This window comes from Oncorhynchus kisutch, linkage group LG11 (genome assembly GCF_002021735.2).
Source record: "Oncorhynchus kisutch isolate 150728-3 linkage group LG11, Okis_V2, whole genome shotgun sequence".
Taxonomy (NCBI): domain Eukaryota; kingdom Metazoa; phylum Chordata; class Actinopteri; order Salmoniformes; family Salmonidae; genus Oncorhynchus; species Oncorhynchus kisutch.
The window spans coordinates 39,702,565-39,716,647 of record NC_034184.2 but is presented as its reverse complement, the minus strand read 5'-3'; the positions used below and the strand labels follow the sequence as shown (position 1 = coordinate 39,716,647).

General features: G+C 44.4%; 1 protein-coding gene across 5 annotated transcripts in view; it reads left to right on the top strand.

Annotated features, from left to right (window-relative positions):
• LOC109898846 (latent-transforming growth factor beta-binding protein 1) overlaps positions 1-14,083 on the top strand; it is a 128,290-nt gene that overhangs the window by 20,261 nt on the left and 93,946 nt on the right. For all 5 annotated transcript variants that reach the window (XM_031835757.1, XM_031835756.1, XM_031835758.1 and 2 more), the window contains exon 4: positions 12,259-12,392. In XM_031835757.1, the coding sequence (XP_031691617.1) occupies positions 12,259-12,392 (134 nt within the window). The remainder of the gene's footprint in view (positions 1-12,258; positions 12,393-14,083) is intronic.

Genomic DNA, 14,083 nt, shown 5'->3' with positions numbered 1-14,083 from the left:
ACATTGTAGGCCTCATGTGCTGAACCAGAATTGCATGTTCTCTCCCTGCTTTATCATGGTTTGAAAGATGTGCGTAATTCCCATCCATATAATACAGTATAATACAATACAGTACAGTAATACAGTTCACACTCAAAAAGATTAGCAAACTGGAGCTAGTTTCATTCATTTACCCAAACGAGCATATATCTAGCTACGTCTATGGGCTTGTATGTTTTTCTGTTGTGCGTAATGTGCAGTAGCCTATATCATATATGTATTGGATAACGGCACAATCATTTGGCCTTTTTTTGGGCTTGGGCTCATTAAATGTATTTAATATAGTGCTCATAAAACGTATTTGATGTGTATCTGCCCCTTTCCTTTAATGACTCATCAGGATCAGGTAGCATCAGGCTTATAAGTCTATTTACATGCTTTATAATACTTTTCAATGACGCTTCCGGTTTTGAAATACCGGGTTACCCGGGAGAAAAGTTATTTATTCTCGGGATGGAACATTTGTAAAATACCAGAAAAATATTCACTCACATATACATATTTACTGGACCTACTAGGATTCTCTCACATACACCGACATATTCACATTCATAAAGCACTCACACAGAGACATCAAACAAAATTTCTCACTTACTCAGTCTCTCATACACAAACATGCACATGTATTCACATACGAAAACAGAATGGCTATTTAAGAAGCGGTGGTGGAAAGAGGTGGCTATTTAGAAGGCTATCACATTCTGTTTATTTATACTGTGCCAGGGGGCCTGTGGATGGGCTATGATATGAGCCGTGTGCCGAATGACTGTTCCTCCTGTCCCTCACCTCGCCCAACAGCCCTCTTTCTATTCCCACATACTGTGGCCTGCCTCGAGCCCCGGTGTGGACTGGGATCCTAGCACATAGACTGCCAATCAGACAGGAAGAGCCTTGGCCTATACTTTCAACCTTCAACCCCACATGACTCCTCCACTCAGCTCTCAGATGGAACATCAACAGAAACCTGCTCTTCCTGTGACCTTGCCCATCCTGGAGGACTTTGAGCTTCCTCATACATGTCCCAGCTCTCATTAGACCACCAGTGTAAATATTAGCTCTTTTATGCAGGGTGAACTTTGCCCTGGGTTCATTTTTTTATTTAATGGGTGGTATTTTCCCTCCAGTCCCAGTGGTATGCATTCATAGTTGCATGTGAAATTGCCTTTTAATAGGCAGCCATTGGGTTGAGGTAGTAGAATGCTCTCTCCTCCCTAACCATGACTTCCTACTGTAAGAGGAAAGAGACTGCCCATGTAACAGATTGTCCCCTCTCAGGTTTCCCAGCGCATGATTGTTGGAAGCCTGGTAATCTCACCTGGTGCTCCTTAAACAATAATTATTCTTGGAAAGGCCAGGACTATCTAGCCTTTGAAATGTATCAGTCATCTCTTGTAAAGATGAAGAAAGCCTCTCTCATTTAATTTCCCCTCAATTTAAATGCAGATTATCTGCTTGAACCCTGCCAGGTTTCTGGTGTAAAAGAGTGGAATTTGCGTTAATGTGGTCAAGACTGATGTAAGAGATTATTAGGGGATTTTATATTCAATGTGAATCTAGACAGAAATGCTTTCATGTTTATTTGCATTCCCCTATTGTAGGGAATTTTAAAGGAGTCATTCCTCCCTCAGAAATCCTCTTTACCTGATATAAAGTATTTTTTTCAGGGTATTTTCCCAGTTTGTGTGGAGCCATTTACAATGTAATATCTACAATGGGGCAAAAAAAGTATTTAGTCAGCCACCAATTGTGCAAGTTCTCCCACTTGTAACTCTGTGTTGTCTGTTCACACTGCTACGCTTTATCTTGGCCAGGTCGCAGTTGCAAATGAGAACTTGTTCTCAACTAGCCTACCTGGTTAAATAAAGGTGAAATAAACAAATAAATAAACTTAAAAAGATGAGAGAGGCCTGTAATTTTCATCATAGGTACACTTCAACTATGACAGACAAAATGAGAGAAAATCACATTGTAGGATTTTTTATTTATTTCTTTGCAAATGATGGTGGAAAATAAGTATTTGGTCAGTAACAAAAGTTTATCTCAATACTTTGTTATATACCCTTTGTTGGCAATGTTAGAGGTCAACAATCTTCTGTAAGTCTTCACAAGGTTTTCACACACTGTTGCTGGTATTTTGGCCCATTCCTCCATGCAGATCTCCTCTAGAGCAGTGATGTTTTGGGGCTGTTGCTGGGCAACACGGACTTCCAACTCCCTCCAAAGATTTTCTATGGGGTTGAGATCTGGAGACTGGCTAGGCCACTCCAGGAATTTGAAATGCTTCTTACGAAGCCACTCCTTCGTTGCCCGGGCAGTGTGTTTGGGATCATTGTCATGCTGAAAGACCCAGCCACGTTTCATCTTCAATGCCCTTGCTGATGGAAGGAGGTTTTCACTCAAAATCTCACGATACATAGCCCCATTCATTATTTCCTTTACACGGATCAGTCGTCCTGGTCCCTTTGCAGAAAAACAGCCCCAAAGCATGATGTTTCCACCCCCATGCTTCACAGTAGGTATGGTGTTCTTTGGATGCAACTCAGCATTCTTTGTCCTCCAAACACGACGAGTTGAGTTTTTACCAAAAAGTTCTATTTTGGTTTCATCTGACCATATGACATTCTTCTTCTGGATCATCCAAATGCTCTCTAGCAAACCTCAGACGGGCCTGGACATGTACTGGCTTAAGCAGGGGGACACGTCTGGCACTGCAGGATTTGAGTCCTTGGCGGCGTAGTGTGTTACTGATGGTAGGCTTTGTTACATTGGTCCCAGCTCTCTGCAGGTCATTCACTTTGTCCCCCCGTGTGGTTCTGGGATTTTTGCTCACCCAGATCGAGGGAGATTATCAGTGGTATGTCTTCCATTTCCTAATAATTGCTCCCACAGTTGATTTCTTCAAACCAAGCTGCTTACCTATTGCATATTCAGTCTTCCCATCTTGGTGCAGGTCTACAATTTTGTTTCTGGTGTCCTTTGACAGCTCTTTGGTCTTGGCCATAGTGTAGTTTGGAGTGTGACTGTTTGAGGTTGTGGACAGGTGTCTTTTATACTGATAACAAGTTCAAACAGGTGCCATTAATACAGGTAACGAGTGGAGGACAGAGGAGCCTCTTAAAGAAGAAGTTACAGGTCTGTGAGAGCCAGAAATCTTGCTTGTTTGTTATTGACCAAATACTTATTTTCCACCATAATTTGCAAATAAATTCATTAAAAATCCTACAATGTGATTTTCTGGATTTTTTTTCTCATTTTGTCTGTCATAGTTGAAGTGTACCTACGATGAAAATTACAGGCCTCTCTCCTCTTTTTACGTGGGAAAACTTGCACAATTGGTGGCTGACTAAATACTTTTTTGCCCCACTGTATTTCAGATGACTCATTTACGCAGTGGCAGCTCCCTTCATTTAGCACTGAATTGATGTGTTTGTAAAGAGAGAAATGATCATCAGTCATTATGTTGTGCATTGTTAACACCAGAGAATCCTTTGGATTTCATTTCAGCAGTCTCCCTGGGACGTTGAGCATTTCTATCCCTGGGACTTTCAGTGTTTTCTTCCCTGGGACTTTCAACATTTCTATCCCTGGGACTAAGCAGAGATAAGCTGCTTATCTTGAATAAAGTCATACTGCATGATCAGAATTCGGAGCACATGCCCCATGTGACTGCAGGCAAGCTCTGGCATTTACACACTCAGTAGATGGGCCCACTGTATATAATTGACCTATTTGGAAAGATAAAGGATGTGAAATATGCCTCTAACCAGCCCTTGGGCAATCATATCCCACCCCTCCATTTGGAGTTTAAATATTAGACGATGGAATTGCCAGGCTTTTCCCAAAGCTAGCAGCTGGCCAAACAGAGGAGTATAGATAGATCTATTCAGATTGACATTTATTTTTACGCCCATGCTCGCCAGAAGAACCGGCTGAAATAGATTTACTGACGATTTTCACCACACTTCAATGCTAAGTGACACAAGGCCCATGCTGGCTAGAGGTCACAATGCATGAAACCGCAAAAAGTCTCACCAAAGAAGAAAAAAAATTGAGTGTAGAAAATCTATTTGGATAGCCATCTATGCAGTCTTTATTGCGCCCATTTTTTTATTTGACTGCTATGATGAATAATTCCCCCAGGGTTTCTGGGCTGCTGAGCGATGCTGCAGTCCCTTTATTGTGGTTTTTAATGAGGCATTAAATTCAGACCTCACAGTGAGCAATTTCACTGTAGCCCCCTTTTTTACCTGCTATCACTCGGCCCAGAGGGACGTGGACACTCCAGCAGCAGCCCTCTGACCCACTCTTTGGCTGCATCAAAGGCACCTCCCCTCTAAAATGACTTGTCGTCATCTAGTAGAGGTGGACCATCATTGTTGAACTGTCCTCATCGATTTGAGAGTTTTACAGTTCATCTGTCTTGATTGACCGTGAGTGGCTATCACTCTGTTTGCCACCACAAGTCACTGTTGACATTGTGGTGTCCTTATCTTACTCTCTGGCAAGCTGTGTCATTACACAAACTGAAGCTCAATAGCAACTCAAAAGGATGCAGATGCCACTACAGTGGGGGACAGACAGGGATAGACCGGAAGACTCCCTGACTCGGGGTGCTTCAGCTTCAGCTTAGGGAATATGTTGCCCTCTGTTCTATCAATGCCAGTTCTGACCTAATTAATCATCCTTACATCTTTAATGGCTCTCTGGTCCTCTGTAGGTGCAGTCTACTGCAAGGGAAGAGTTTAGGAGGCCAATGTTATTTGATAGTGCTTGTTTAGAATTGCAGAGTATATACTGAAATGTAAAAAGACTCCCACAAATACGCTGTGTTTTTACAAACTGACCATCCCTGGATATCTACGTTGGCAGTGATTTATTGTCAAATATACTCATATACATATTATTTCCAAAATTAAACTACGCAAAAAGATGGTCACCTGTGTACTTGCATCCTTACAGCCCCAGACACTATAATGTTTCTGCATGTTGTCTTCATTGATCATTTTGGTGAGGGGAGATGTCTTGAAGCAGTCCTGCACAGGTGCTGAACTCTTTAGGTTCCCTAGCTTGTTGGTTTTGTCTAGAAATACAACCCAGTCTCCTTTTTTTAAGCCGTAGCTGTAGAAATGTATGAGAAGTAAGCCTCCATTTGGGTGGGTTGCCTTGTCTGTCTCCAGACTCCTGTCAGAAGTCCTCAGAAAAAACCCTGGTGGTGTTGTGGTAGGCAGTGTAGACGGAGGGGGAGACACAGGTATCCCCTCACCAATCACAGCTGAGAGAGAGAGGCCGAGACCAGCAGTCCCCTCAATCAGGGGATAACATGACAAATCTCTGCTTTGATGGATGTCGTCTATGAGAAGCTCGCAAACCTGCCATCTGGCCTCAGAACTCGTTCCACACCAGCATTCCTCAAGTCTTCATGTGCAGGAAAACCACATCTCTAGGAGTGAAATAAAAATGGCAAGCACCCATCAGTCCCGCTCCCTACAGGGAAATAATTTGTCCTGCAAATTGTTTGAAACACACCCCAGTGTTTTGATGATGCCAAGAATCCCCTCCGTGCTCCTTGGGGTTGGTGAAGTTAGTGAGTTCAGGGGGAACTTTACAAGAACAGTAGCCCATCGTAACCTTCTGTACAGTAAGTCGGCATTTTATTCATGGGTCTGGTAAAAAGACAACCTTGATTGTAAAAATGTTTCCAAATTTCTAATGTGTTCTGTATGTTTTCACAGTTGTTTTTCTTCTACTTGAGCCCAACTGAAGCTAGGCCAGCCAGTCTAAGTGAGTTGTGGTCTTGTATATTAGGAATGATACAACAGAACCTTTACACCTGTGGTAGAGGAGAAAGGAGAGTTGGTGGGTGATATGCTGAAGGCCTATACGGCCCATTCAATTGGCGTGTCCCTTAACAGTAAACCTGATAAGCAGCTGTGAACTGATAGTACCACCTAATCTCAAAAGATTTTCAATGTTTTTTTGGCGTTACTGTTTCTCTTTTTAAAGTAGAGCAGTTTATTCGACCTCAACATTTTATTTATCAAAATATATTTTGATAAGTAGCTTGTGTCGAGATCGACTAAGGCGACCTTGTACAGCACACAATCTTTTTCAAACAACTTCAAATGAATTGATGTAATCCTCCTCTGTGTTTCTCAGTGTTTCTCAGTGGAGCTAATTGATATGTTGGAGATGGTTAGGGTAAGAGCTGAACTTTTTGCTAAAGTCAATGGGCCAAATAGGAGCATGTGGAAGAGCTTAACACATATCTCCCAGTATTTACTGCAAGTGTTCCCGTCACATAAAAAATCGGGGGAAAGAAAGCCGCTAGGTTTTATTGCTGGGGAAATAAGCGTAAAGGTTTCTTTGTATTTGTTGACGGTAACCCTGGGAAGAGTCTTTCTGGGCCCTGGGTGGCACAGAATCTGGTTGGTTGGTGACCCGTAAAATATCTCTCACAGACAATATAGATTAGGCAAGCTCATGATTTCAGGATGGCAAGTTAGGCCAAAGTGCACATTTACCCCATAGTCTGTCCTCTCACTCCCTCTGAACTCCAATGAAACCAAACTATGTCAACAAGACACGAGAAGATAAAATACAGGTTGTCCATTCTGCATGGAGATAAATAGACTCTCCAATGTCTTTCCTGTTGTCTGAGGGTTGGTTTCGCCATGTTCCCTCCAATAAAAGGGGAGAATTACTGACACTTTTTAGTCTGCTTTCCAAGCAGGGCTGTGATGTAACCGGGGGGCTGGAATATGTTTCTCCTTTGTTCAAACACATTGCATCAGGCAGGCGTTAGAGCATGGCAGACACTGCAGATTAGATCACCGCAGGGCATTTGGAAAGAGAGACAGGAGAGAAAGACAACTGAGGACTATTGTGAAATACACCCTCTAGTCCCTCTCTCTCTCTCTTTCAATTCCATTCTCACCCTCTCACTCTTTTTTTTGTATTTGAATATTTCTGGCAGTGAGCCTCTCCCTCTTTCTCCCCTACCATAAACTCCTTTCTCCCCTACCATAAACTCCTTTCTCCCCTACCATAAACTCCTTTCTCCCCTACCATAAACTCCTTTCTCCCCTACCATAAACTCCTTTCTCCCCTACCATAAACTCCTTTCTCCCCTACCATAAACTCCTTTCTCCCCTACCATAAACTCCTTTCTCCCCTACCATAAACTCCTTTCTCCCCTACCATAAACTCCTTTCTCCCCTACCATAAACTCCTTTCTCCCCTACCATAAACTCCTTTCTCCCCTACCATAAACTCCTTTCTCCCCTACCATAAACTCCTTTCTCCCCTACCATAAACTCCTTTCTCCCCTACCATAAACTCCTTTCTCCCCTACCATAAACTCCTTTTCCCCTACCATAAACTCCTTTCTCCCCTACCATAAACTCCTTTCTCCCCTACCATAAACTCCTTTCTCCCCTACCATAAACTCCTTTTCCCCTACCATAAACTCCTTTCTCCCCTACCATAAACTCCTTTCTCCCCTACCATAAACTCCTTTCTCCCCTACCATAAACTCCTTTTCCCCTACCATAAACTCCTTTTCCCCTACCATAAACTCCTTTCTCCCCTACCATAAACTCCTTTCTCCCCTACCATAAACTCCTTTCTCCCCTACCATAAACTCCTTTCTCCCCTACCATAAACTCCTTTCTCCCCTACCATAAACTCCTTTTCCCCTACCATAAACTCCTTTCTCCCCTACCATAAACTCCTTTCTCCCCTACCATAAACTCATTTCTCCCCTACCATAAACTCCTTTCTCCCCTACCATAAACTCCTTTTCCCCTACCCTCTTTCTGTCCTCTCTTGAGATTCTTCTGAGTCTGCATCTCTTGTAAACTCTTCCTAATTTCTTCATTTTGGTATAAAATGCATGTTGGGCCACGATCAACAACACATCCCACAACAATGCTTCCATTCTACAGTTGCCAATGGGAGAAGACGGGTTCATCCACTTAATTTTGCTCCTACATAAAACCAACCTTATCCTAGCTAATCCACATAGATACAGTCGCAAGCATACCGAATAGTCTATATATAGGCCGATAATTATTTTATAACGGGAGGAATGTACTGTATGAGCTGTAGGTGTTTGGTTTCTGCCCCCAGGGGCCCATAAAGGAATGTCAGATACTGGAATTACAGCCAATAAAACTGCATCGCAGAAATCCATAAACAGTTAATAACAGAAAATGACAAATAAATATATAACCAGCCATGCATACTGTAGCCTGTGGGCCATGCATACTGTAGCCTGTGGGCCATGCATACTGTAGCCTGTGGGCCATGCATACTGTAGCCTGTGGGCCATGCATACTGTAGCCTGTGGGCCATGCTTGCATTTGACAGTGAGAGGCTTTGGTTTACAACTCACGGTCTTGTAGCAAAGAAACCCAAGTATTGGTTTGTTGAGACTGCAGAAGTTAAACAACACTCACCCAGTGGGGGGGGGGGGGGGGGGGGGGGGGGGGGGGGGGGGTGAATGTGGGGATGAAAGCAGGCACATGAGAAGCCGTACTGCTGTTGTTCAGCCCCTGATGCCCCCCCCCCCCCCCCAACACCCTGCGACCACCCATAGGATCAAACAAAAGATGAAACTCAGCCAGATTCCTTGAAGTCCCATTGTTTGATAGTCTGTGAGTGTGCATTAGGGAGAGGGAGGAGTGAAAGGGTCCCATTGTTTGATAGTCTGTGAGTGTGCATTAGGGAGAGGGACGAGTGAAAGGGTCCCATTGTTTGATAGTCTGTGAGTGTGCATTTGGGAGAGGGAGGAGTGAAAGGTTCCCATTGTTTGATAGTCTGTGAGTGTGCATTAGGGAGGAGTGAAAGGGTCCCATTGTTTGATAGTCTGTGAGTGTGCATTAGGGAGAGGGAGGAGTGAAAGGGTCCCATTGTTTGATAGTCTGTGAGTGTGCATTAGGGAGAGGGAGGAGTGAAAGGGTCCCATTGTTTGATAGTCTGTGAGTGTGCATTAGGGAGAGGGAGGAGTGAAAGGGTCCCATTGTTTGATAGTCTGTGAGTGTGCATTAGGGAGAGGGAGGAGTGAAAGGGTCCCATTGTTTGATATTCTGTGAGTGTGCATTTGGGAGAGGGAGGTGTGAAAGGTTCCCATTGTTTGATAGTCTGTGAGTGTGCATTAGGGAGAGGGAGGAGTGAAAGGGTCCCATTGTTTGATAGTCTGTGAGTGTGCATTAGGGAGAGGGAGGAGTGAAAGGGTCCCATTGTTTGATAGTCTGTGAGTGTGCATTAGGGAGAGGGAGGAGTGAAAGGGTCCCATTGTTTGATAGTCTGTGAGTGTGCATTAGGGAGAGGACGAGTGAAAGGGGAGGAGATGAAAGGGAGGAGTTTACTCACAGTGATTAACACTGGCATTTGTCAACACAATATCCTCTTTTTCTTTTATTTTCTTCCTTACACAATCTCTGTTGTCTGTTGTGAACGTGATGAGGGGCTACGTGACACACATGGTGGTTGTGGTGGCAGGCAGAGCCAGGTCTAATTAGCACAGAGAGAGTGAGTAGAGGCCCTGTTGAGATGGACTCACATGAGATGAGATGATCACAAAAGGGGTCAACAGTCAAGGTCAAGCTCACAGCCACGGGTGGCCTTGAGTGACAACTTTATTGTATGTGTGCGGGTGTGTGACTGGGTGTGGAGGACGAGTCTGTCACAAGTGTGTTTATTTTATGTTAGATGTATGTACAGTACTTATTGCAGTAGCTTGAGGGAGGCTTCTAGCTAGTTGTTCAAATGACATTTTAATTACATTATTTTTTTAAATGGAAATGGGGACTTGGCTATGCCTCTGCTAATGATAAGCTATTTCTCGGCCAGTACATTGTTGTCTCCCTGTAGGCATATGAAGATTGTTCAGTGCTCTGATAAGTCTGAACGTCTCCGATGTTTTGTCTCTTTATCCTCCCCCTTTATAAACCATTTAGATATGGCTCTCAACACCACCCATATTGTTGTGCTCTTTTCTCTCCTGTCAAATATACATTTATTTTTGTCCTTTGTCCTCTGTCCTCTGTTACCATGACCCAGACCTGTCTGAGGGGTTTTAGTTTGGCAGCGGACAATTTGATACGGTTATGCTGTGAAGAAAAAACCTCTACTACTGCTGTCTCCCTCAGCAGCCCTGCCCCAGATTACCAGATTTCTCTTCCTCCCGTGTAAACAAGTCACATTTCATTTGGACTGAGGGACATTTAGCAGAGTGGTTAGGAGTAGAGAGGCTTTGCAGGGCTGCTTTTGGAGGATTTTCTTCTACTTCAACTCTTACGTTCTCCTCACCCTCCTCTCCTTGCCCACTCACCCCCAATTCTGCTCTCCACACCCCATTGCCAACCACACCCTGTTGTCCTTTCACTCTGTCTGTCATGTTTGATTGGGCCTTGTCAGGGGGACTACAGGGTGGTCTGGTTGTTTTGGACCAGCTCCGACCCCCTCCTCTCTCCCCTCCCTCTTCCAGTGTTGAGGATGTGTCTGGGTTTCCTCACCCGTCTCACTGGGAGAGATTAGGTTAGGTTCATTCTCTGGGTTTCTGGCCGGTGCTCTTGTCTCATGTCCCTCTCTCTTAGTGGAAGGACATGAGACGACTGACGCCATGATTCAAGTCCCGTAGCCCCCCCCCCCCCCATAATCTTTGCCTTGGGAGCAACAAAAGAAACGGCCCTTTTTCAGGACCCTGTCTTTCAAAGATAATTAGTAAAAATCCAAATACATTCACAAATAACTTTCCATGCATGTTCAATGAACAATAAACAATTCATGAACATGCCCCTGTGGAACGGTCTTTAAGACACTAACAGCTTACAGATGGTAGGCAATTAAGGTCACAGTTATGAAAACTTAGAACACTAAAGAGGCCCTTCTACTGACTCTGAAATACACCAAAAGAAAGATGCCCAGGGTCCCTGCTCATCTGCGTGAATGTGCCTTAGGCATGCTGCAAGGAGGCATGAGGACTGCAGATGTGGCCAGGGCAATAAATTGCAATGTCCGTACTGTGAGATGCCTAAGACAGCACTACAGGGAAACAGGACGGACAGCTGATCATCCTCGCAGTGGCAGAACACATGTAACAACACCTGCGCAGGATCGGTACATCCGAACATCACACATGCAGGACAAGTACAGGATGGCAACAACAACTGCCCGGGTTACACCAGGAACACACAATCCCTCCATCAGTGCTCAGACTGTCCACAATATGCTGAGAGAGGCTGGACTGAGGGCTTGTAGGCCTGTTGTAAGGCAGGTCCTCACTGGAAGTAGCCCAGTGGTTAGAGCGTTGGACTGGCAAAAAGTGCACTTCACTGACGAGTCGCGGTTTTGTCTCACCAGGGGTGATGGTCGGATTTGCGTTTATCGTTGAAAGAATGAGCGTTACACCGAGGCCAGTGCTCTAGTTCGGGATCGATTTGGAGGTGGAGGGTCCGTCATTGTCTGGGGCGGTGTGTCACAGCATCAACGGACTGAGCTTGTTGTCATTGCAGGCAATCTCAACTCTGTACATTACAGGGAAGACATCCTCCTCCCTCATTTGGTACCCTTCCTGCAAGCTCATCCTGACATGACCCTCCAGCATGACAATGCCACCAGCCGTTCTGTGCGTGATTTCCTGCAAGACAGGAATGCCAGTGTTCTGCCATGGCCAGGGAAGAGCCCTGGTCGCAATCCCATTTAGCACGCCTGGGACCTGTTGGATCGGAAGGTAAGGGCTAGGGCCATTCCCCCCCAGAAATGTCCCGGAACTTGCAGGTTCCTTGGTGGAAGAGTGGGGTAACATCTCACAGCAAGAACTGGCAAATCTGGTGCAGTCCATGAGGAGGAGATGCACTGCAATACTTAATGCAGCTAGTGGCCACACCAGATACTGCTTGTTACTTTTGAATTTGACCCCCCCCCCCCCCCCCTTTGTTCAGGGACACGTTTCTGTTAGTCATATGTCTGTGGAACTTGTTCAGTTTGTCACAGTTGTTGAATCTTGTTCTGTTCATACAAATATTTACACATGTTAATTTTGCTGAAAATAAACACAGTTGACAGTGAGAGGACGTTTCTTTTTGTGCTGAGTTTAATTGTTCATTTATTATTTCAAGGATGTGAACACAGTGGATTATGTGCATAGTGGATTATGTGCATAGATTAAATTGTTCTTTACAGTGTTTGACAGATTTTTTTTCTTCTCCCTTACAGAATCCAGCCTGGTAGCCAGCAGTTTGTCCGGAAGCCCAAGTACTACCACACACAAACCACACACACACAGACACATGTCCAGCATCAGCCTGACAGACCCATTCCCCTGACAGTGGGACACAACCCCATCCACGGTGAGTAGCCCACCTCGTTTACCCTATCCTGTTCCTGTATTAACTTAACCTAAGCTCCATAAGAACTGGAAAAGAGCGCCACCATGTGGTGGTTTCCGAAAGAGGTGCTGGTTTAGATTATAGGTACAACTGTCCCGGGGGTCCTGTTCAGAGGATAGAAATACAATCCACACTTTATTACCACACATCAAACAGGAAGAGGAATAGAATCAGTGAAAGTGATAGTGGTTTTCTGTAGGACAGAAGGAACAGGGAATATATATATTACAACAGCGTGGCAGCAGTGTTGGATACACAGTAGTAATAGCAGTGATACAATATATACAAATCGGCAATGGTATAGCAATGGGATAGCACATGATAGTAATGGCTATAGTAGTGTTAGCGGTGCTCGCATGGTAATATTATTGTCTGGTAATAAATATACAGTAATACACAGGGGCTAGTAAGCTAACATGCTACAGAGCAGTAATGCAGGCGAACAGGCTACAAAAGACAAATGGTATCATGCTGTAGTATGGGCTAGAATAGCATAGGCAGTATAAAATGGGATGCAATTAGTGACTAGCATAGTATACAATATGTACAGTCGTGGCTAAAAGTTTTGAGAATGTCCCAAATATCAATTTTCACAAAGTCTGCTGCCTCAGTTTGTATGATGGCAATTTGCATATACTCCAGAATGTTATGAAGAGTGATCAGATGAATTGCAATTAATTGCAAAGTCCCTCTTTGCCATGCAAATGAACTGAATCCCCCAAAAACATTTCCACTGCATTTCAGCCCTGCTACAAAAGGACCAGCTGACATCATGTCAGTGATTCTCTCGTTAACACAGGTGTGAGTGTTGACGAGGACAAGGCTGGAGATCACTCCGTCATGCTGATTGAGTTCCAATAACAGACTGGAAGCTTCCAAAGGAGGGTGGTGCTTGGAATCATTGTTCTTCCTCTGTCAAGCATGGTTACCTGCAAGGAAACACGTGCTGTCATCATTGCTTTGCGCAAAAAGGGCTTCACAGGCAAGGATATTGTTGCCAGTAAGATTGCACCTAAATCAACTATTTATCGGATCATCAAGAACTTCAGGGATAGACTGATATTCTGCAAAAGGTACAGGGATTGGACTGCTGAGGACTGGGGTAAAGTCATTTTCTCTGATGAATCCCCTTTCCGATTGTTTGGGGGATCCAGAAAAAAGCTTGTCCGGAGAAGACAAGGTGAGCGCTACCATCAGTCCTGTGTCATGCCAACAGTAAAGCATTCTGAGACCATCCATGTGTGGGGTTGCTTCTCAGCCAAGGGAGTGGGATCACTCACAATTTGGCCTAACAACACAGCCATGAATAAAGAATGGTACCAACACATCCTCCGAGAGCAACTTCTCCCAACCATCCAGGAACAGTTTGGTGATGAACAATGCCTTTTCCAGCATGATGGAGCACCTTGCCATAAGGCAAAAGTGATGACTAAGTGGCTCGGGGAACAAAACATTAATATTTGGGGTCCATGGCCAGGAGACTCCTGAAACCTTAATCCCATTGGACAAACCAAAACCCACGAATTCTGACAAACTCCAAGCATTGATTATGCAAGAATGGGCTGCCGTCAGTCAGGATGTGGCCCAGAAGTAAATTGATAGCATGCCAGGGCGGATTGCAGAGGTCTTGAAAAAAGAAGAGTCAACACTGC